General features: G+C 33.3%; 3 protein-coding genes across 8 annotated transcripts; 1 reads left to right on the forward strand and 2 right to left on the reverse strand.

Annotated features, from left to right (window-relative positions):
* The first annotated feature begins 953 nt into the window (after positions 1-953).
* LOC106668168 lies at positions 954-6,400 on the forward strand. 4 transcript variants are annotated; one of them, XM_024228881.1, is made up of 10 exons: positions 2,567-3,887; positions 4,256-4,290; positions 4,359-4,486; positions 4,644-4,799; positions 4,855-5,122; positions 5,179-5,271; positions 5,335-5,490; positions 5,559-5,738; positions 5,794-6,013; positions 6,101-6,400. In XM_024228881.1, exons 1-9 carry the CDS (start codon positions 3,853-3,855, stop codon positions 5,994-5,996), a joined length of 1,254 nt encoding a protein of 417 aa, XP_024084649.1. In that variant the 5' UTR covers positions 2,567-3,852; the 3' UTR covers positions 5,997-6,013; positions 6,101-6,400. The 4 variants fall into 4 exon arrangements, with proteins under 4 accessions (XP_014252167.1, XP_024084649.1, XP_014252166.1 ...); XM_014396681.2 differs by lacking the exons at positions 2,567-3,887; positions 4,256-4,290 and adding an exon at positions 954-1,136 and having other exon boundaries at positions 4,354-4,486; positions 6,101-6,398; XM_014396680.2 differs by lacking the exon at positions 4,256-4,290 and having other exon boundaries at positions 2,568-3,887; positions 4,354-4,486; positions 6,101-6,399.
* Positions 6,401-9,164: 2,764 nt separating this feature from the next.
* On the reverse strand, positions 9,165-23,574 carry LOC106668104 (protein SMG7-like). 3 transcript variants are annotated; one of them, XM_014396555.2, is made up of 18 exons: positions 22,954-23,574; positions 17,461-17,588; positions 17,314-17,395; positions 17,124-17,252; positions 15,525-15,643; positions 15,299-15,460; positions 15,058-15,240; positions 14,820-15,000; positions 14,578-14,743; positions 14,389-14,517; positions 14,252-14,327; positions 14,076-14,189; positions 10,791-10,885; positions 10,456-10,535; positions 10,259-10,332; positions 10,151-10,199; positions 9,982-10,080; positions 9,165-9,921 (listed from the first exon to the last, which is right to left on the reverse strand). In XM_014396555.2, exons 2-18 carry the CDS (start codon positions 17,490-17,492, stop codon positions 9,832-9,834), a joined length of 1,860 nt encoding a protein of 619 aa, XP_014252041.1. In that variant the 5' UTR covers positions 17,493-17,588; positions 22,954-23,574; the 3' UTR covers positions 9,165-9,831. The 3 variants fall into 3 exon arrangements, with proteins under 3 accessions (XP_014252041.1, XP_014252042.1, XP_014252040.1); XM_014396556.2 differs by lacking the exon at positions 22,954-23,574 and having other exon boundaries at positions 17,461-17,688; XM_014396554.2 differs by lacking the exon at positions 22,954-23,574 and having other exon boundaries at positions 17,314-17,419; positions 17,461-17,687.
* On the reverse strand, positions 18,980-21,668 carry LOC106668102 (general transcription factor 3C polypeptide 3). The gene has a single exon (XM_014396551.2). It carries the CDS (start codon positions 21,493-21,495, stop codon positions 19,054-19,056), a length of 2,442 nt encoding a protein of 813 aa, XP_014252037.1. The 5' UTR covers positions 21,496-21,668; the 3' UTR covers positions 18,980-19,053.
* Positions 23,575-23,690: the final 116 nt, after the last annotated feature.

Here is a 23,690-nt window from a genome sequence, read left to right on the forward strand (position 1 = left end):
TCTTACACCCCTGGAGTAAATTGAAACATTTCGGACTTGTCTTATCCCATTTCCCATTATGCTACAGTTTTGTAGAGTCTGATGACACATGAATCTATTGACTCTCTTGTTTGTAGACCTCGGTTGATCCTGTCTGGCCTTCTAGTGTGTAGCCCTGTTTCTATGAAGTGCCAAAGAACCCTTTCTAACATAGAGTGATTCAGTCCCCTGGCAACTTCGCATTAACTGTACACTTCCTCTTTGTTTTTGTTTTTTTTAGGTCTTGCTACAAGGGAGGAAAATCCACAATAAAAACCTACTAAGGAGCCGCTGGCAAAGCTAAGGAGGTTGATTAACAACCTGAAGCTGGCCAGTGAGTTATATAAAAAAAAGAACACAATAGATCTTCTTAGGTCGAGGTGTAGAATGCCTTGTGGCCACCTCTTTTATCTTTATCCTCTATGAGGCCCATCCTCAAAAGAATAAGCTTTTCAAACACTATCCTGTAAGAGCTTGGGTTTTCAATAAGTGGTTGAAGAGGTGAAGAGTATAGAAGACAAAAAGTGTAGAGATTCCTGTAGTGTCATGTTTGTTAAGCATCTACGTCGAGAATAGTTTGTCACAGCATTTTCACGACATATACACTTAACTAACATAACACTTCACTTTATGCTTTGGAAATAACCATAAAGGTCGAAACATCGGCAATAAAAATGAAAAAGGAAATACATCTAATCTTACTGCTCCTCACTACTTCAATCACTTATAAATTGAATGATGCATTGCTTATGTGGCTACATATGTAGATCACTAGTAATTATCATGGATTATTATTATGGTTTAATTATTCTCTTTGTTTTCAGTAATTTGATAAAATGCAATCCTTCGAGTTGCACAGGTGTTCAAAAAATTTCAAATTCCGGCGGTCGATGTCTTCTTGAGTTGTGTGGTCGATTTCAACTTTGTTTTGATAAAACACTTTGACTGATAACAGTGACTAGATTTTCCTTTTTAAAATTTGAAAACCATTTTTAAATTTATGTTTCGTCCGTACGCATGTTGAATTATCGCAGAACAAATTGTATTTGTTCAAAGAATCAGTTTTTAGTGTTATGTTTTAATAATAAATACAAATAAAATATGGATAACTCTGAAAGGTAAGTGATACATATCTTATGATTTCTATCTAATACTAAACTTTAATCCAACACAGAAACTATTTTTAGTCAAAATAACACACCTTAAAATATAATAAAACGTATATTTTATAATTATCTTTTTAATTGAAATGTTATCTTGTCTTTGTTTACATTTTCTATGTTCACTTATTATACAAGTACAATAATATTGGACGAATGCTAAAGAAAAAACTAACAATTGAGATTATTCTGGGTACAAAAGTGAAGGTAAAAAAAAAAAATAATAATAATAACACGATAGAAATTTCTTGTAGATATGGCATCAGAAAGTGTTATTTACAATATTTGTACTGTTTTATTATTAAAATTTTTATAACATCGGGTTGTGCGGAAAATAATGCAGGTTTATGGTTAAAAACAGTTAAATAAATTATTTTAAACATGTTTTGTTAATTAAAATACCACTTTCCACTCTGAATAGAATATTGAGTCTTTGTTATTAAAAAATTGCATAAACGCATTTTCAATGACTTTTGATCAATAAATTTTTTATGTTGTAAAACGTCATCCAAGTGTCAGAAAAAAGGTAGTAGGTAGGCGAGAGGTCTGGAGAATAGCGAAGGTGAGGCGGAACCTCATAACCAAAATCCAACAGTTTTCATGTTGTTACACGAAAGATATGGGGCCGAGCGTTGTAACAGAATCGGCTTTTTCTGATTGACCAAAGATGGCATTAATAATGCCATTTTTTGGTGCAATTTTAATTTGAGAGCAATGCATTTTGGCATTGAATGTTTTGCCAGGCTTTAAAAAGCTATAGTAAATCAGCCCAAATGAAGCCCACCAAAGTCACCATCACCTTTTTCAATGAATTAGAAATTTTGAAAATGTAGTGCTCTTCTCCTTTGTCGAGCCAGCTACCACTACCAATTCTATCTAGAAAAAGTTTGTTTCTGTTTCGGTAAAGTGTTGCATAAACTTATTAACAATTTTTTTGGTGGGTATTTAATGCAAGAGGAGCTTTTTCACTTTTCCAATTGCCTTAGGGTGGTCAGCGATGGTGTCTCTGCAAGTTCTCGAACAGTTGTTCTGAGATTTTCTTCCACCAAATCTCGCAGAACATTATCATCTAAGAAAGAAATCCTTCCACCACCTTCTTTGTCTCCCTCTCGAAATTTTTTAAACCATGGTGCTCTCACTCACACTACCATCGCCCTGGAGTTCATTAATGTTTCTGGTCATTTGGGCACCATTCTGACAGGGTTTAAACTCGTAAAATGAAATTGCGTGTTATTCATACAATTTACAATTCTTAGTAAGGTTTGAATTCCCAAGTAATGAACTGCTACTGAGGTAAACAAACATTTTTGTTTAGAAGATTATTAAAAAGGTCGGCATTCGTACAAAAGAATAATGCATCAAACGTAAACAGTTTATTCTATAGAGGGGTAATTGAAAGAAAACATGAAAATCTGCATTATTTTCTAGACAACCCAATACAATATTGGTGGTGATATCTAGGAATATACGTGAACCAAAAGCTAATGTGGGAAACACTTATTTAAAACATTGTCACACTTGGCAACAAAGCCGGTAAAATCATCCACATTAAACGACTCATTTACATAATGATCATAGGGCCTATGGTTGCGCTGTATCTGATTCAAAAATTAAAAAGGTACAAACATTCAGAACCGTATCCCCTGTTAATAACAAATGCTATAGCATGCTCGGAACCAAACTATCCACAAAGAGTTGGACATCCTTAACGTTAATACGGTGATCAGCCTACAGTTGACACCACAGATCCATCATGCCACATCCCAATTAACTGATGTAAGAAATTGCCCAGAGCCAACCAACTCCAAGATCACAAAGATGACTTAAATGGAAGAGACACTTCAACCTTGTACCATCCTAAACTCATAGCTATTAATGTTAAATAATTAATTAACATAAGCTATTGTTACCAAATTTATTATTAATTTGTTTAAGTGAGGAATGAGGGCATGTAATGTTCATTAGCTCAATAAAGTTTAAAAAGATGAAGAAAAAAAAATAGTTGAAGGTTGAGATGGCAGTATAACTCTATCAATCAGTTTTATGATTAGATTTGCTTAAATTTAATACAACCAAATTATCCAATTATTGCATAAACTTCATTTATTGTTGCGTGTATGTTGTATGTAAATGCAAAGTAGATTAAAGTAAGTTTGTTGAGGATAACCCTGAATGTATATTCCTTTGAGTTTGAACAGGATCAGTCAAGAGTGAGATGGAGAAGAAATCCATTTCTCTTCATATCCTGACGTTTTAATTCTATAATGACTTGAATTTATTATTATTTTTATGTAGTGTGGCTGAGATAAAAAATTGGTGTCACGAGCAGAATATGATCCCACGACATGTGGATCAGTATCGGTCCTCTACCATTTGAACTATCATGATTTCAGCTGGCAAGGCACCACCAACTCTTCATCTTTATCTCAACTTTACATTCTCCCTCTTTTTGCCAATATTCAAATATCGTGTAATCATTTGTAGAGTTTTAATAATTTTCCAGCAATCTTGCTATGTCATCGGATACTGTTTTTTTATTTAGTCAATTTATGTTTGATTAAGTTCTAAGTGCTTTGACACTCCTACTTTATCTAAATATACATGTCAAGATAAGAAAATTGTATCATGAGATCCTCTTGAATTTTAAGAATGCCAGGATGAAAAACAATTTGGCATGTCTTGTCAAGCTTATCAAAATAATGTGTGGAGGTTAGTGACCATTAATTAATGATTATTTAAGATCATGAGATGCGGTCTGGTATGGCGTAGGTTTAGAAAAACAACAAAAAACGTTTAGAAAAAAAGTTTCGATCTTTATTGAGAGAACAAACATAGAAAATAAACTCTTTGAGCCCTGAAGATGATGTCAATAAAGATCGAAATGTTGGCACAATAAAATGTTTTTCTAAACCTGCATCACACCAGACCGCATCTCACGATCTCAAATAATTATCAAATTATTTTTACTAATTTCCATTGTAAGCTGTAAAACAAGGAATTAATCAAAATGACTTATGTTGAGTGGTTTAGAGACAGGATTTACTATGATTTTTCTTACAATGATTTTTTTTTTGTAGTGGTTTTTACGTAAAACCTAGCCTTCATTATGCAAGTTGTTTATGAAATAGTAATAAAAAAATTATGCTATGCATATATGATTTTCATTTTTTTCCAGCACAGAGCATAATTTTAATCCTTCGTTGAACGAGTATCCACCCTCAGAACTTGAAAAAATGAAAGGAGATGCCATTGGTAGCACACTTTACAGTGAATGCTGGGTTTTAAGGATGCTCATCAAAATCACAGAAGTAATATGGCTTTTAACTGAAAACAACGAATAGTATATTTGAATAAACGTATTATGGCATAGTGATTTTTTGTTGTACTACAATATTACAATATTGACATTTTAACGCAAAGTTGAGAATTATGTTTTCACACAAAGCTTAATTATTAATTTTTTAGTTTACAGAAGAACAATGGTGTGATGAATTTGAATCTGACCTCTGTGCATTATGGGACATGACATTGGAGAAGGATGTCATCGATCTCCTTATGAAGCATGAAGTGCTTTCTATAATCACTAATGCTCTCTGCGGCGAGAGAAATGAAAGATTCACTGTAAATTGAATTAATTTTTATTAATGTAAATTGTTAATGTTATTTTTGATTGAAGGAAATATTACTTGGGATTGTCGCCAATATGTGCTGTGATAAGAACGTGCGACAAGTCTTGTCTGAGAAAGTGGAGACAGTAGCCATTTTGACAGCACTTTTAGACGAGTCGGACCCACCGATTCTCATCCAGCTCATTCGGGTCATGCACGCCGTGGCTTGGGACATTGTGCAGGAAAGTGATTTTTCACCCAAATGGCTTGAAGATGCTATTACAAACTCCCTCCTCGCGCCGTATTTCTCATTCATTTTGAAAAGCTCGACCAATGGTACTTGCATTTTCTCTCTGGCCCTGGGGTTTGTGTTAATTGATTCAAAATTGTAGAAGACCTATTGACTTGTGTTTTGGAATTTCTCAACACGATCTGCACAATTGAAATTAGTGATAAAGATTTCAGCCAGTACTTCGCCACATCAGGTAATTTATAAACTGTACCTTTTACTGAAAAAATTTAATTAGTTTAATTTAAAAACAATATAGAAATGATCTCTGGTATGATTGATGCTTGGCAACAGCTCTTAGGATGCTGGACCTACGAGGAGGGATTTCCGAATAAACAGCTTGAAAAAACAGCGGCACACTGGTGTGGGATACTCTTGTCTTTTTCAGGTCACGAGAGTGGTAAAGCAATTTTGAGTAGGTTTTTACCTTTAGTTTATAAAATATAATTTACTTTGTCTTATTAACAAATTTTAATATACAAGGTGAATATAGTGACCAAATAGGATGTGTTTGTTTTAAAATAATGAATAGACCTCATGAGAATTTAGACGGCATCTCGATAATATCTGTCAATTTATTGGATAGTTTGCTTCCATCATACTTTAATGGCAATTTACTAAAAATACTTTTACTTGTATTAAATCTACTTTACCAAAGTCAAGGTAAGAAATTTGTGCAGGTGTAAGTTTGTTTGATTGATCTGGGTAACTGTCATAGGTGAAGTCTCCGAGTTGAATGGTGAAAACTTAGAACCAATTTTACAAGATACAATCGAAAATTATTGTGCCAATGTCAGCATATCAGTCGACAGGGAGATTTTGAACTCCCTTTTGTCTGAATGTAGCGAAAACCATGTTCTTCTCTTTTGGAAAGCAGTCAGTGAAAGAAAAATTGATGATATGGGAGAACGTGCTATTTAGTCTGAAGTGCCTATGAGGTATATGAATTATTTTTGTTTATTTTTAAATTATTGTAAATTTTGTTAAATAAAGAATTACTGAAAAATGATATTTTTCCCATATAGTTTAAACCTCATTAGAGAATTCACTTCTGTTGCTGAGCAAGAGCCAGTTTATTGTAATGTATTATAGAAACGATTAATCAAAAAAAATTTAGGCAGTACATAGCTAATTTTGGCCGGTCATTGTCATTTGTAAGACAAATAAAAAATAATATTAATAAAAATCAAGGATAATAATAGGTGTGTCGCTCTATGTACTCGAGATGAGATTCAAGCACTCACGATTAAATAAACAAATCTCACAATTGGTGTACGACTTACACCGCGACTCTTTTTCAATTGCTCGCAATTTGTGATTATGTGCAGTGATTAGTGACCGTTTGTCGATGATTATTCAAAAATACTTTGATTGAATATAAAAAAAAAAAAGTTTTTTTGCATTTTATAAATTCCTTTTTTTTCACATCCTACATGTATTTGTTAAATTTAAAACAATGTTTGTAAGTCCCTGGCCCTGAAGATGATCTTAATAAAGATCGAAATGTTGGCACGATAAAGAAAATGTTTTTCTGAAACCTACATCACACCAGACCGCATCTCACGATTTCTGAATAATCATTTGTGATTATTATAATTTACATGTCACCGTTTCACCGAAAATTTGCTTAGTATTTTTGATCCTTGGTCTCTTTGATCCCTTAAAAATTAGCTGTGCATTCTCATCTTAATCCAAACTCTGATACTCCAAACGGGAAAAACATTAAAAAAAGTGAGAATTTTAAAGGAAACAAATGAAACATTATATTGCGAGAAGGAGGAGGAGGAAGGAGAGAGAGTGAGTGAGAGAGAAGGCATAAGAAAGGAGAGTCATATGAAAGACCAAGTTCAGCTTAGACAAATATTTGAGAATTTTGTTTGTTCAGTGAATCCCTCACCTCCCTTCACGACTAAAAAAGGACTATTAGTAATCAGTTTACATTTTTCTTGTGTTAAATACAAGTACTATTATAATATAAATGTAATAAAAATGAATGAAAAAATGGAAGAAGCAATCAAGAAAATGTTGAATAAATAAACATAAAAAACATTACAGTTTTATTGATCAGATTTCTATATGAATAATGAATTTCCACATAAATTATTTAAGTTTTCAAGGGTAAAGTGACGGAACGCTATAAACTTCTTCATGCAAGCAGTGGATATGAAAATTTTATTTTATTCAAATTAAACTTAATTTTCACAGTATTTATAATTTTTGGAAAAAAGTATGCAAAAAACCACAAAGTTGTAAATTAATTCTTAATGGATTATATTATACAGTAAATAAGGTAAAGCTTTGGTATTGAATATATTTAACTATATACATAAATTGTTTATGCTAATATACATATACGTTTGATTGTTAATGGGAAGGGGTTATGAAAAATATTGCTATGGAGCTAGATCAATTAGATGTTTCACCCTTCTGTGCTTCCAGTTTACTCCTTTATAATTACCTATTGCTCTATGTATGGTGTTAGAGCTTATTGAAACCTCAGCAAATAATTTAAGCCCCTTACAGGATTACTTCTTTGTGTCATGGAATTCCAGTAGAGACAAGCTAGCAAGCCTTACAAATTCATTTTTGGATGACCTTGACTTTTTAAAGTTAGTAGCTCAAGAGTGACACCAGGATGGGCGTGTGTAGAGGAGCATGGCCATGGGGCTTTATAGAGGGAGATTTTATTATTTACACTTAACAAGGTCCCTTTCCTGAGGGTATAGGAATCCTTAGCTTCAACATAGGCATTTGTGGTTTTGCACTCACATAGAATAGACCCTCCGGATACAAATGCACCCATCTGCCATTTGTATGCTTTTACAGCAATTATTTACAAAAAAAAGCAGGTAAAAATTAATTCTATATTATTTTTTAAATATATAAGTTTTGTGATTTATCATGTTGTAAATTAGGAAAATATTAGCATACAGAAACAAAACTGTCAAACATGCAAACATTTTCGCTTTTAAAGTTAAGTTTGGCTTTGTAAAATATTTGAATATATGTATTCTGGAAAACGTTTTTTGATTTTTGTTAATTTTCTAACGGATTTTGTTTAATTATTACAATAATAATATATATATTTTTTAATTGTTTTACATTTAAGCCTAAGAAGAGTTTAAAGAAGGCTTGGTGAAAAATTTACATACTTATTTTGGGAAACTTTTTAAAATTTATTTTGTGTTGACAAGGCAATCATTTGAAAAGAAAATATAACAGTAATATTTGGATTGTAAAAAGCCATACATCCTATGCCGATACACATAGTAGCATAACAACATGCAGGCTATAGGGGCGTCAGTAGCTGCAATGGTTTAGGCGTTGACATGGTGCTCATCACTGTAAGGTAAAGATCACAGGTTCAAATGCAGGGCCACTGGATTCGAACCCGATATACTTACCAATGGTTTTTTTTTTTCAAAAACACTGGCACCCTGAGGGTTTGTACGACTTCTTATTATATAAAATTTATTTTGTCTTCTCTTCACTTTTTACCTTTTGGGCGCTATTAATATAATTTTTTTTTAAAGTTTATAATATAATTAATCATGAGTATAAGTTGTAAAAAGCAAAAAACTATCACTAAAGACTGAAATAAATAGTACAAGTGGGTAATAAAATTCAAGTTGTGCAGGATTGCATAACCAGACTGTTCTGATGCTGCTGAGAACGCTTCAGCACTAGTTCTTTTTATTGAAAAATGCTTTTAAAAATAATAATAATAATAATAATACATTTGTACCAAGGTAAATGGAAACCATAGCAAAAAAACAGTTCCCGCCCCAGAAAAAGCTATCTCTTGCAATTCATGCCAAGAAACGTGGTTGTAGAAATCCGTCAACCTGATGATGAGCTAAGGGCTCAAAATCCGGAACGTTGCAAAACAACTTACTGTGAGTAGGAACTATCTTAAAAAAAGATTTATTCTTAATTTCTATGAATGTTAGATTTCTTTTTTAGTGTAAGGTTTAATTGCTTTACTATAGCGCTTAGTCTCAAAGACGATACAATTAATGCAATGTGGTCAGCTTAAAGGAAATATAACAAATTCAGTAAATGAAATGGATAAATAAATTGACACTTAAATGGTTTGTAAGTACTGTTTATTTTGGAACATTTCATTTACAATATTAACAATTTTCAACTTATTAATACTTCGAATTGTAAAAGGAGGTTATTTTTTTCTTGTTAGTTTCAATTCTTACAATGGTGTAAGCTTGGTGGCGGATTACTCATATTTCTTAATAACACCATACTTACTTGCGAAGTAATATCGTTTTTTATAAGTATTATTTAGATTTTTATATGAAGCCTAGATTCCTTTGCAATAAACACCATTAACAAAACAATATTAAAACTCATTAAAAGAAACAAGTAAATATTGTAAAGATGGCAAAAGGAACAAATAGGTAATCAACTCTCTTTAATAGAATTTAGGTCAGTTACTGCATTAACTATTTGGATGGCTGATCCATCAACACTGTTCATGATTCGATTTCCAACACAAGATGAAACAGTTCATGAAAAGTTGAGAAGTAAAGCCCTCACAAAATAAAATATATGGGACACAAAAAAATCGATCCCTGATGGATTTTGTCCTTCAAGCTTTGGCATTTATAAGACTCAAAATAGTTGTCAGGTCAGTACTTTTTTTCATGTTATTCATTTTATAACGAATATGGAGCCTTTAGGAAATTCTGTCTTATTTATGTACTCAATAAAATTGTCAACCAGAACTTCTCACTGTGAGAACTCATGTGTCGCACTGTTTTGTATTCCTGAGCTGTTTCTGTTGCTCAAGGAGCCTTTCTAACGGTGAGGGGCCTGGCCCCGACCACAAAGACTGTAAATAAAAAACAATTATAATTGTCAACAATCAAAATTAAATAATACAACACAATACCTGATGGCTCATCCTGATGTTGCTCGAAGGATATAATGTACTACTTGAGAGATTGTTTGTTTGAAGATCTGTCCCACTGAATAAAGAGTAAGTCCCTTCCTACAAAAATTTTTGCATGTTTAATTTCATATATTTACATTATTGTGTACCGAAAATGTGTAACACTAACTTGCTCTGTTGACTGCAATCCCCATGAAGATAATTTATCCCTTGAACAACTATAAACAACAAACAATAAAATATAACACAATTTTGTTATTATTTATAATCACAATACCCCTGAGGCCACCATTCTGGATTTCTGTTCTCTTGCCAGTCTGCCTTTATATTTCGATTTGATAATTCTTGATCCTTGAAAAAATAACATTCTGTTACATAAACTGGAGACATCGACTTGTGAATAAATGTATGTTATACACACCCAAAATTATTTCTTTAAAGTAAATAATAAATTATCACTACTTCATTATTCACCTGTGACTGTGATTTTTTCAATAGCGACTGCAAAGCAACATTTTTTCTTGTTCTTTCTTTCCACCCGTCATGTCCATTTCCTACATAAAGGTTATAAATTAAATATTTATAAATATAAATCACAAAATGTTGCAACTATAGTGAATATTGTATTGTATATATTGTTAGTTTAGAATCTCACGGCTCCGGAGGTTAGCAGACCGGAGTTAGACCTCAGTCTTGACTGTACTTTCCTCTCACGCTACACATTTGCGCTTATAAATATATTCCCTCACATAAAAACTACGTATAAAGTTAAGAATAAATTACAGTTTTTGTAGGAAGGCAATATTTACCAAAAGAAATTTGGAGAGCTTTAGGGTTGGCCACAAGGTCAGAAGCGTTCAGCAACCCATGGTGAAACTGTGATGCTTCAAACTGTCCTGACTCACTGAAAAAAATTTGAATAAATTGATAACTAAGTGATGACCTCTGAACCAAATTGACTACAAACGTGACTATTTACTACATTTACAAACATAATCATATATTTACAATAATCATTCATTTTTATTGGGTGTGTACATATGTTTTTCTTTTTTTATGTATTGTCTTGTACAATATTATATTATATTATTACATTATTAATTATATTATATTGTATTATTATTTATATACAATTTTACAATGCATTTTCTTTAAATTTTGACTTTATCCTAGTAAAGGCAATTCATTATTATATATATAATTTATTGTATCTGCAAGCCCTGTTAGCTCTATGGTGGGAAAAGCCCTATTGAAAGAGATCATTAAGAAAGGGGTAGTTGATTCCAAAAGTCAGTCTAGAATAAACTGCAATGCGTACGACATGGAATCATATAAACTATTAATTCATTGAAGCATTGCTCGCTATACAAGTTTGATCTTGAGTATAGAGCAAAGGATGCCTGACAAAATTTACATGGAATTTATCGAGATAATGTGGTAACTGAACAGTAGTTTCATGTTTTCATAATAGAGAAAGATAAATCAAAGATCAGCTTAATTGTAGAATGCCTAATGAGCTTAAAAGTGAAAAATTATTAATGCCATTGCAGTATGACTGATGAGATCAAATTAACAGTAGCAAAGCTACAAGACAGATTTCAATACATCGCACAAAAATAGAAAGAATCCAATCTGGGTTATATTGTGAAACTTCTCATGAATTGTCTCTCAGAAACAATGAAGACCGCTTAGTTTGCACCTGAATAGGAATAAACTGGAAGGGTTTATATCCTATTTAGTCAACACCAAAGAACTTTTGCAAAAAGAATGAAACACTGAAGTCAATACCAGGATCACCCCTTGTCATATTGTCTGTTTGATGGGATATTCGAGGAATAAGTTATTGGGATCTGTCACCACACAACCAAATTCTTATGGCAGACCAGAATTCTTATTGGATCAGAAAAAGTCTGATATATACATATACAAGCCTTGTTGAATATGAATATGGTCATGAGGACGGTAAACAAGTAATAACATGATGGACGTGGGAGTGGTAGAGGGCTGGCGCTAGAATTCAAACTTCATTAGCCATTGTGTATGTCTCTCCACCTTGTAGTTAAGTACTACAAAAACCATATTTGTCAGTACTAATATTGTTGTGCATTTTTAAAAAATTTACTTGGCAGTACTATAACTGTTACAGCCACAATGGCCTTATTTCACTCCCAGGACCACAAATCAGTATGGAGTTAAAGGAACTATTCCTTAATTATGCAAATCTTATTAACAATATACAGAATTACAACCGTGCAATGGCATTCGCCTCTTTTTCTGCCATGGGGAAATATATTTTAGGAGTTGGACATTACTCCATTTAAATACAAGGACAGATTTACCAATTCATATCGGATTTGTTGCCATGTTGCCAACAAGACCGCGAAGTTTTCACGGTCCTTGGTGGCATTGTGGCTAAAAGCCCTGCTAAAGCAATGCAAGGCTAAAGTTTTACTTAAACTTGCGTTGTTTTTTTAAATTTTTTTTTTGTAAATAATGTAACAATGGATGTATGTAGATTTAACAATTCTACAACAGAAGAAATAGTTTGAGTTTTCTATTAGATAGTCCCAGAAGAACTGCCAGGTCATCAACTCATTGTTGTGCACTATCGTCAAAGAGTTCCGAAATTTTCTGTTTTAAGCTATCATTGTGATCCCATGTTGTACCCAATGATCTATCCCTATGGTTAGCCAGGATGAGACTCCAAAATGACCCATAACGGCATGAAAACAAAACTGTCAAAACGACTAACAATGTTATAGTTTGCTTGCTATCGACTTGCTATTCACAATCTGACTTCCCACATTCATAAATCATATCGTTCCATGATTATGACTATAGAATAAGCCACAGTTTAAAATAGATTTCTTCTCATCTGTCATTAGAATTTTACAAAAAGGGGATATTTCTGCAACCATAATGTTAGTAGTAAACAAAATATTATTTAAAAAAATTTTTTTTTTCCAAAAGGTAGATTGGGGATGAAATATTGTTTATTGTATAATGCAATATATTTAGAGTCTAAAGTTTTGTTTTCTTTTTTAAAAATATATCAAAAAATAGCCTCTGTTTTTCCAAAAACCTGTCTAAAACCAAGTTTGGTAGAGTACTGCAATCATAGAGATATTTTTTTATGTCATGAATTTCATTAACCAATTTTTCTCACTATCTTTCTTTAGACCAGCCAGTATTTTATGAACCAAGTGGTTGTTAGGGGAGCCACACACATTATTAAAAGATTTTATACTGTTAATGATGTGACTAGGAAATACTTTATTCGTCCGACATTTTAACAAAAACCATCTCCGAGACTTTAACATTACTAACTTCCTGTTAATGGAAGCCAATAGTTTCATTTTTGATGCAATTGTTTCTCCAAACTCCACACAAATGTTATTGTAAAATTCATAGTTTCCTTAACATTAAAAGAATTAAAAACTAAAAATATTGGTAACTAAACATTGGTAAACTAAACAGGTCAACTAGAATAAAACCATGTGACTAGGATAAAACTAAAGTACAATTTGTAGTTTAAAAAAAAATAACAATATCTACATATAACATCGATGAAGCACCCCGCTGTTGATTAATATTTTCTTTGGTGACCTTTTGGAAAGAAAAAAAATATATTTAAACTGAGAAGGCTGATCATCACCAAAGAAAATATTATTTAAAAAAAAGGTAATTGTATTCTGGATTAAAAATAAAATAATTTATATTTTGATAGCTTGAATTTTTTTCTGAAAACTGAAAAAATTTATACACACCCAACATTATTGTTAAGCAAGAAATGTTGAAAGTGAAAGGTTAGATAGATAGATTAGATCGAACAATACATATAAACAAACATAAGAAAAATATTAAAATATTGGATAACATCACAGCAAACAATACCAATTTTAAAAAAATCAGATAATTAGTTTTCTAAATAAAAAATGAGCGAATATCAATAATTAGCTGATGAAATTATTGTTTAAGTAATTTTCAATAAAAAGTTATCAACGTATTTTTTTTTAAAATCTACCTAAACCTTTCTTTCTCACCCACTCAACATCAATCCTCATTTCTTTCATATATTCAAATTGTTCACTTACTTGATAAATATAGGCTTGCAATCACATTTTATCGCAAGCCACTCTCCATACTTTAAAAGCCTATGAGCTCTTAGCCGCTTTACAATGTCTTCATTGAGCTTTTCTCCCCCGAAGCTACAATCAAAGAATAAATTTACTGAGTATCACTATTTAATAAAATAATCAAACACATTTACTTTATGCCTGTCAGCATTGATTCTAGGGGCAAAAATCCCTGCAGATCGTAGTCTTCTGGTAAAGCGGCATTAATATCTAAAAGCAAAAAATGTCTTAATGTTGTTAATTGTAAAATAACTTTTTGTTCACAACTTACAATTTATTATAGTTGAATGAGTAACGGGTAAAAGGTTGAGTAGAGCACATAATCCTCGCCACAAATGTTGACGGTTCATTCTGCTTACCACGCTTGGATCACATTTCATCCAAGAAAGAAATATCTTGACTGAAGTTAAAAAATGTTACTTATTTTATTCTCGATTATTAATAAATAAATAATACATACCAGCAGGAAGTCCAAAGTATTCCTGAACAGAGTCGCTCGATGCTGCAGTGTAAAGAGGTACAAGCAAAGCATTTAAAAACCCAACCATATAATCGGACAAAACTCTGTGTACATCTAAAGGTTTTCCATCCATCTGGTTGTACATAAAAATTGTGATGACTGCCATCTAAAAACCACAACATTAGTAATTAATTAAGAACAAAAGTAAATAGTTCAATTAATTTATATCTGAAGTGTCTTACTTGAATCAATTTCCAACTGCTGAATTCCTGAGTAGCTATGAGCGGTGTTAAGGATTGAGTGAGGCTGTGGAGGATTTGGTTTGCCAAGGTGATGTCTTGGGATAGATACAGCAAGGCGTGGAGCTGAAGAAAAGAGGCTTCATATTCTGTCACAGTCAACTTTGCCCCTTCTGCTGGTAACCTAAGTTTTTTTTTTTATTATTTCCTGAATACAAATATAACGCCTTGTATAACTTACTCAATAGAAGCACATTTGTGGAAAGTGTTTGCAAGGTTAGTAATAGCCGCAGGAAATTTATGTGTGACAGCAATGCTACGGGTATAATAAAAAACAGTGCTTAGCATGTCACCTCTTGAAGCCTCTAAGAGAGCGAGTTGGTTGTAAGGATGACCACTGTTCGCTCCAAGAGAAACCGCATGCCTAAATATAACAAAACAATGAAATAAATAGATCTACATATATTCCATGAATGGTATACCTATAAAAAGATTCAGCCTGAATCATTTGGTTTCTATAGCGGGCGATGTCACCCAAATGTACAAGACAGTGCTGGCATATATAATAGCATGATGCCCGGTTAGGCTTGTTCGTGGCCAAATTATCATTTACATGACGCTTAAGACCAAAAAGGCTGTCATGCCTGTAAATAGAAATCAAAATTGAAGCAATGGTTTACGCTGGGTTTAAAATTTGTTTCAACATACCTCAAGAAAGCAAGATCTAAGCCAAACACTGAGCATATCTCTTGGAGTAGAGACAAATAAAACCCACTCGCACAGTCGAGGAACCATGACAGACGATTTTGAAAAATGACACCATTGTTCTATAACAAAGGTTCTTAATGTAAAGAATATAGAGAGAATTAAAGTAAAGAATATAGAGGTAGGGTTGTATGACCCCCGCCTCAAGAAATATCGAGTATTCTGGGGTGATTGTGTGATGTCTGGAGAGTAAAAGTAAGTTATTAGCAAGAATGGAGTAAGTGCTGTGGTTTGTAGTTTCTGGGTGGGGTGCCTTCTCAAATAGAAATCCTAGAGTAGTCCTGCTGGGAACACCTTGCTGTGCCCGCTCGGGTTCCGGCTTGGGAGGGTTCCCATTGGCTGCAGTACTTCTGTGGCTCATCTATATACTTATGCCGTTGTTTCTATTTAATAGTTGACAACCTGAGTCTGAGAAGCTAGCATTTAATGATATAAACGTAACATACTTATAAAAGCAGTCAGTAACCAGATTAAGAAGATGAACTGCCAGCAGGTTAAAAAAATATGTATGAAAGACTAGAAAAAAAAGTGAAAACAAGCAAAGGGATGACAGGTGTTTGTCAGCCCATAACCTCCCAAATTATTATTATCAAATAAAGTTCTAAAACACAAAATCGCGCAACTCATGTCTATGTCAAAGTTCTGTGATGTCTTATTTGATCGGGAACAAATCAATTGTTCTGCAACCTGTAGACAAAAAACGTGTTTATGGTCTCCCAGCTTGGATGGAAAACTTGATACATGTTGCACAACATTTGCCTCAGGGAGGATGGAATGGTTGCTCTGAATCTTGTTTGTTTGCTTGGACATTTTCTTTCCAACCATAAGTGTCAAATTATAAAATTTATGGTGGTTAGCCGGGTGAAATTTCTGCAACCTGAACTATCTTCTAATTTTAATTTTTTCCAGAAGAGTCTATCCAAATGTAGGACTGTCTGCTAAAACTTCCTTGTCCACCAATTTTTACGATTTGGCCAAAAATTAAAACTTCACAAGCAGCAAAGCCTCAGGTCACTATCTCATTCGTCATGTTATCGCAGAAACTAGTTTAACTGAGCTGTGCAGAAGTGGACACGTGACAAAGGTTCCAGATCTTGGATTTGTTCCGCAACAGTCTACAGACAAAATTGGCGATTTGTCTACCGACGTGCGATTTTTTATACGAGTGTGTACTAGCCTTTAGGATTGTGTGGGCTTTAAACCTAAATCAGCTAGCATGTGTAGTTAATATCTAACATCTGGCCTAAATAAGGTTTGTAGAGAAAGTATGCGACATTCACAGGAAAAGGATTTGAATGGTAGAAAGGTAAAACCACCTAATAAGACTTACAACTGGTGATGTATCAGTAATTGTGATTTGAAATGCTGCTATATGACTCTCTGATTATATTAGATTGTTTAAATAATGTTTTTGTAAAGACCAGTTGAACCTTAACAGCTGTTCAAACTTTTTTGAATTCATCAATCTGTTTCATTGATGGAAGTACGATGTACAAGAGAGGTACGCTTCAAATACACAATTATAAAACAAAAACTGTGTACCTTCTTATCTTTGGCATTGTTTTGAAGAGTGACAATGTAGTTTTTGAAGCAGTAGTTCCACAAGTCCTGTTCGACTTTTCTATCAAGGGCATATTCAAGATCCAGAATGAGCACGTCATGGTAAATTTTCTGTAAATGCAATTGATAAAATTAAAAAGCCGAGAATAGATCTAGGTGAATTTTTATAAACCTGGAGTTGTTGCTGTGCAGGCCAGGCGTCCACGGTGATCTCAGTCTTCAGATTCGTCCTGTCTTTTAAGTCCTCGGCCTTCCTGAAGATGTAAAAAAAGAAATATCTGAGCAACATAGGGCAAAATTGATTTTAATAAAAACTTACTTCAACACTTCTACAGCAACTCGAGAGACCATATTGTTTGAAACTACCTGACTCAAACAGTGAGAGTGTACGCCTAGTACTTGCAGTTCATTGTTTGGAGAGAGTAAAGTTGGGATATTGGAAAAATCCTGAAATTGGAAAAAGAAATTTAAATTGGAAACTCCAAAATCTCATTGTAAATAGAGACGATCCGACTTCCGACACTACCGATATTACTAATATCGAATCGTTTCTTGAGATATTTGCAATGTCAATCGGAAAATTCGATACTATCGAAGTAAAAATATCAACTGGAGAAAACTGACATTGTATGTCACCATGTTAGAATTTATTCAAAATTAAACAACCCAAATATACTTTACTAAAAAACACAATTCCGGTTCAGCAACATAAACATCTAATTCACTATTTTCGTGGTCCGCTTGACCAATTAATACAAGACAATTAATTAAGGTTTTTCATCTCAACTAAAAACCTTAATTAATAAACATCTAAAATCAAAATTGTCTGAAAAAATTGTTTTTTCAGATCACATACAGTCTTAACTGAGTTATAACTCTAGATTGGGTTGAGAGTGAATGTATTTATTAGCGTGAATATGTAAAGAGCCAATGGCTTTATCAAAATTGGCCCATCGACCCTTAATTAAGTTATTTATATAATAGGTGTAAAGCGTGATGAATGAATATCGAGTAATCCACCACCCATTGAGCGATTTCCAGAATTTGTATAAAAACAATAAAGGGGATTGTAATAAATAAAAAAACTAACTGATTATGATAATAAAACTCTTATGCACTTTCAATACAAGTCTAACTGCTAGATTTGTTTGAAAATATACAAANTGAATTCTCGTGAAGAATGCCATGATGTACCAGTGAGATATTGATAAGAGATGCATCGAATTTAAATTAACAAATATTTGGAGATCGTGAGATGCTGTCTTATGTGATACAGATTTAGAAAAACATTTTTTTTTCATGCCATTTCAATCTTTATTGAGATCATCTTCAGGGCCTGGGATTTATAAACATTGTTTAAATCCCAGGCCCTGTAGATTGTCTTAATAAAGATCGAAACGTTGGCACGATAAAGAAAATGTTTTTCTAAAACCTACGTCACACAAGACCACATCTCATGATCTCCAAATAATCATTAACTCATCACACATTTAAAACAACAATTAATTAATCATTGAATAAGCACATTGGTGAAAAATAATTGATCTATTATTGTTTTTATCATTTTTGATATTTTAATTGTTGTTTTTATATGTTAATTATTTATTATCAAGGATTTATAAACACCGACATGTGTACCTGATAAAGAAATTGTACACTGACTCAGCCCTGAAGATGTTTACAAATTAAACGAAAGCTTGGCATGAAGTTGGGATTTCGATGCTTCTATGACCTAATACCAAATTATCACACATAGAAATATAACAATAGGTCATTTTAAGAAGATGTGTACATACACGTTTAATAAAAAAAAACATAGATTTTATTTAACAACACATGTATAAAACAAAAAGAAATAAAAAAGTTCAGGATTTTTATATAAAATAATTTGATGAGCCATGATATAAAAATATTAAATTACAATATATTTGTCTAAAAACATTCTTGCTATGTTAAAAGATTCAGACTGACTATAAATAAGGTGTAAATTGAAAGCCGCTTCTCGTGAGAGATCAAAAACTTCAGGTTTCTGTGAAGGCAGTATTAAATCCCTGTATTCAAACACTTTTTTGTAATGGAATATTGCAGAAGTATAAAGTCCTAAATGATGGAATCCTCTGGCAAGGTTGTAATGGACTTCCTGCAAACCTTGTGGACTTCTTTTGTCTTTGTACTGCGCGAGGAGACCCAAGGCTTGAAGAACAAGGTGGTGCTTTTTCGATGTGAACTTCTGAGCTGCCATCTGTAGATATGTCAAGCCCAGGAGGAGTGCACTGAGCGGTGTGGGGTTTTTTGAATAGGAAGTGCTGTATTCGTGCATAGCATACTTGTACGTTCCCGAAACGAGGCAGTTATTCCCATGCAAAATCCCTAGTGCAGGATGTTCACAATCTCTAGACAACTGCCGCATTATGAATCTGTTGTGCCTTGCATCATCCGATTTAGTAATTATCAAGTTGAACAAATGCCAGAGTTTTACCGATAAACATTTTTTAGCTACCAATGTCCTTATAATGTTGTAACCATTATGAGAATCTCTATTTAAATATGCAGCAATCACACTCAGAACGTCAATGTCAAATTTGTATACATGAAATATTGTGGAAAGTTGCACTGTGAAGGTCAACCGCTGGAGAGTTATGTACATTTTGTGCTCAATGCAAAGGGAGCAAATGTATTTAAACAGTTCCCATTCCTCTTCAATAGTAGGGCCTTTCTTGTCCGTTCTGAACGTTGGAATGTCTGAATCGGCTTCGGACTCTTTTTTCGATTTACGCACTTGCTTTACAGCCACCCTCTTTCTATCATAACGCTGGAGTGTAGATATAGTCGAAAGCTCATCTTTATTTCTTATTTGTGTGCAGTGTCTTGAAAACAACACTTGGCTGACCATGATAAGTTCTTGAGCCCTAGATGGATCCCTTCTCAACAATGTGCACTTTTCATACAAAAGGCCAACATCCAAATAATCGTATTCTTCGTTTTGCGTCAATGCGTTAATCGCTTCATCCGGCCTTCCAAGTTCGACTAATAAAGACGCTAGAGTCATTCTCACTTCCACGTGCTGTGGGACATTTTCCAAAACTTTATAATAAGCAGTTGTAGCTTCTTGGAATTTTTTGAGATTTTTCAAATTTTCTGCATACTTCAGCCATACACCAGGGAGGCAGTACTCTTCACTCTGAATCAAAGTGTGTAACAATTTATGTGCATTTTCGTATAATTTATTTTCAACGAAAGCATCGACGATGTCTAAATACAAATCGCCTGCTGTTGACGGCTCAAGATTCATAATCGGTTCCATCAGTGTATCAATCAAATGAGTTGCTTTCATATGTATCATCACGATTATCATTTTTGTCATTATGTCAATTGGAGTTTCACTAGGAATCTCAAAGTTGATGATTTTAATGTCATCGCCATCGAATTCTGTTTTGACGACTAGATTACAAAATGCCAACATAATGTCTAAACAAGATTTGTAGTTTTTCATCTGCAGCAATAGTTCTAGCTGCAAGTTGATTATTTCAAGGTTTATCAGTTGAGGACATTTTTGTATAGCAATTTCAAGAACGTAACTCGCTTTCTGCAAGTCATTTTCTTTATGACAAAGCTGTGCAATAGTTTTCGCCAGGGAGATTATGAGTTCGCCCTGTTCGGGTTTTAAGGAGCAAAGCAGTCGTATGTACCCCCTTATTGCAGTCTTTTTATCACCTAAAGATTCAAGCAAAGTAGCTCTTCTTTGATGAAGTTCCATGTCTTGAATATCAAGATTTATAGCTTTCGTGTAACAAGTTATTGCTTGTTTTATCAAATTTTGTTTTTCAGACAGTTCTGCCAAATGGACCCACTGGTAGGCGTCTGTTGACGACAAATGAGCAGCGACGAGTGACATCTGAAGGAATTTTTCTTCGTCACCCATTTCATCATATATTCCGGCAAGTGTCAAAAACGGTTCAGCTGCAGTCGGCACTTGACGGATAATTTCGAGGCAGATTTTAACAGCAGTCTCTTTGTCTCCTCTTGCCACTCTGAGATTCGCCTCGCCCATTAGGCCTTTTAGGGCTGGCGGAAGCTTCCGCATCCCCTTCTTCGCTTTGTTTACACTTTCGTTTTTCTTGATGGATTCGACCAAAGGTTTGATATCGTACATTTCCGTGTCTTCCGGCAGCGTGGGGCCGGCAACGTTCTCGATGTAGTCGTTGAAGTTCATCTCGCCCTCCAAAAACTTGCTGACGAGTGCCTGGTCTTCCTCATTAGCACTGAATATATCTTCGTCCATAGCGATATTTTCGCTGCTTGTCGAAGGAGCCGAAATGTCCAATATAATCTTAGAATTATCAGAACTTTCCATTTTATATGCTTTTTCCCTTGTTACAGCCCACTGTTATTGTCACAATAAAACAAAAACACTAACTTACCAAAAGTTTGGAAGGTTTCACAATTAATCGATATATAAAATCGATCACAACCTAATTCAAAGGTACACTTACAAATTAATTTATTATCAAGTACACAGGCAAATAATACCTACTAAATGTAAATATACGTCAAATATAAATAATGGCAAACAAATATTAGAGAAAGGTTGCTTGATGTGTCCCACCTAATTGAAGGGTGGCTTCTCCTTGACTCTATATAGAGAGCGTGTAGGACTGTGATATTAGAATCGTGCTTGAGAACGTAGTGTCTGCCATCTGGGTCCTCCCATGTTTTTGGAGCAAACGGTTGTTATATTGTACACTGAGAAGTAAAAAAGTGGAGACCCTTAATATTTTTCATTATCTTAGACAATCCACCATTGATTATATTAAAACAATATTTGATCCCTTTTAAAGGATTAGAGGTAAATAAAACACAGTTAAATTTTCTCACCTGTATTTACAACCTTATTTTGTAAAATTTTTTAATCTCTTCTTTGGTGGTTTTTCTGTAAAGCTTCTTTCTAACGTTCCGGTGGTTTGGTTTTCAACTAGCTTTACATTGTTGAAAGAAGGAAAAGTAAAGCGTATGTGTCCAAGGCGAAGAAGATAATTTTATTTTGGGATTAAAAGCCCCTTGAATAACAAAACTAGAGTAATAACTAAATAGAGCTGTATCTAGAGTGATATCCATGTCCACCATTGGTAATGATCTCACCACCAAAATGTATCCAAAGAACTCAAGGAATATTACAATAGAGTAGAATCTTTTTTTAAAAAAAAAAGAAATATTTTCATAGGAGTGCCAGTTTATACTATTACCTCCTACTTAAGAATTTAATTTTTAAAAAGAATGTATTAAACAAACAAAAGTTAATGTAAGAGAGAGGAAGAGAGAAAGAAAGAGAAAATCTAATTTGTGGGCAAGGTTTAAACTCAAGAGCTCTTCACTCTCTTATGCCTGTACACAAAGTCCAAGTCATTGTCCCCTCTTTGTCGAACTAACTGATTATTTCTTAGCTCACGCTGTTCAAAGAAATTATTTTTGGGGCGTTTTATACGATGCGCAACCCAAGTCAGGTCCTATTATGGATCCATGTAGGACACAGTAGATATTCACAACTTGGATACATGGTTGAGTTGAGAGATTCATAACTTCCTATTATATAAATATGAGTGACTTATTTTAATGAAATATAGGGGAAGGTATAGTCTATTATCCTGTTATAACTCCAGCATAGGGGTGCAAACAGATGGAAATATAAAAAATACAACTTTAGATTATAAGTTAGTAAGGGAATTGTTTAGGAACAGTAACTATTAATAGAAACTACACTTTAAATATTTAATTTTAATATTGTGGTATGTAAAAACAACAAAAAATAACTTACCCATTAAATTGACTGATGTATTAGAAAGGTCCACTCAAAACTTTGTTCTATTAACTTCTACAAAATTACTTAATAAATTTGAAACTAATGTTAAATAATACTTTCTAGTTGTTGAATTTAATATTTCTTTTAAATGTAAGTTTGTAATTAGGAAATGACATTGAGGGGAAATTATTTAAAATATTATGAAGGGAAAAGTGTAAGGATATGTTTGGAGAATGGGTTAAGTCTATAAAATTCTTCCACATGTTCAAGACTTCATAGAAAAATGCGTGACTTCACATGTGTATAAAAATTAAATCAATTGATCATCTGCTCACATATAAATTTTCATACAAATGATGAGACGATGCTTTTAATTGTAGCAACCCACTTGTAGTTGTTATAATAGTTGGTTCGTTAAATACATTGAACAACAAGATGGAGAAAATCATTTACTCATGCTGGATAAATTTTTCAGTTTGGAATGTTTAACACATTGACTGCTTCCTAAGCTTGTCCAATTTGGTTGCCCATGGTGGAACCCAATTTATAACATAAAATTGCTCTCGGGTACATAAAAATAATATAATGTATTAAGGTTGGTAAGGGTTGTTCTAGCTTAAGTTTACTGTCTAGCCCCTCTAGAATTTATCTACTTCTCCGTACTTTTTTACCCATTCTGTGTTGGAGGAATCTTTGTATTTTTTATCCCAAGAATAGGTCCAGGTATGGTCTTGCCGATCCTCCTCTGGACA

Source organism: Cimex lectularius, unplaced genomic scaffold (genome assembly GCF_000648675.2).
Source record: "Cimex lectularius strain Harlan isolate CLEC.00 unplaced genomic scaffold, Clec_2.1 scaffold349, whole genome shotgun sequence".
Lineage (NCBI taxonomy): Eukaryota > Metazoa > Arthropoda > Insecta > Hemiptera > Cimicidae > Cimex > Cimex lectularius.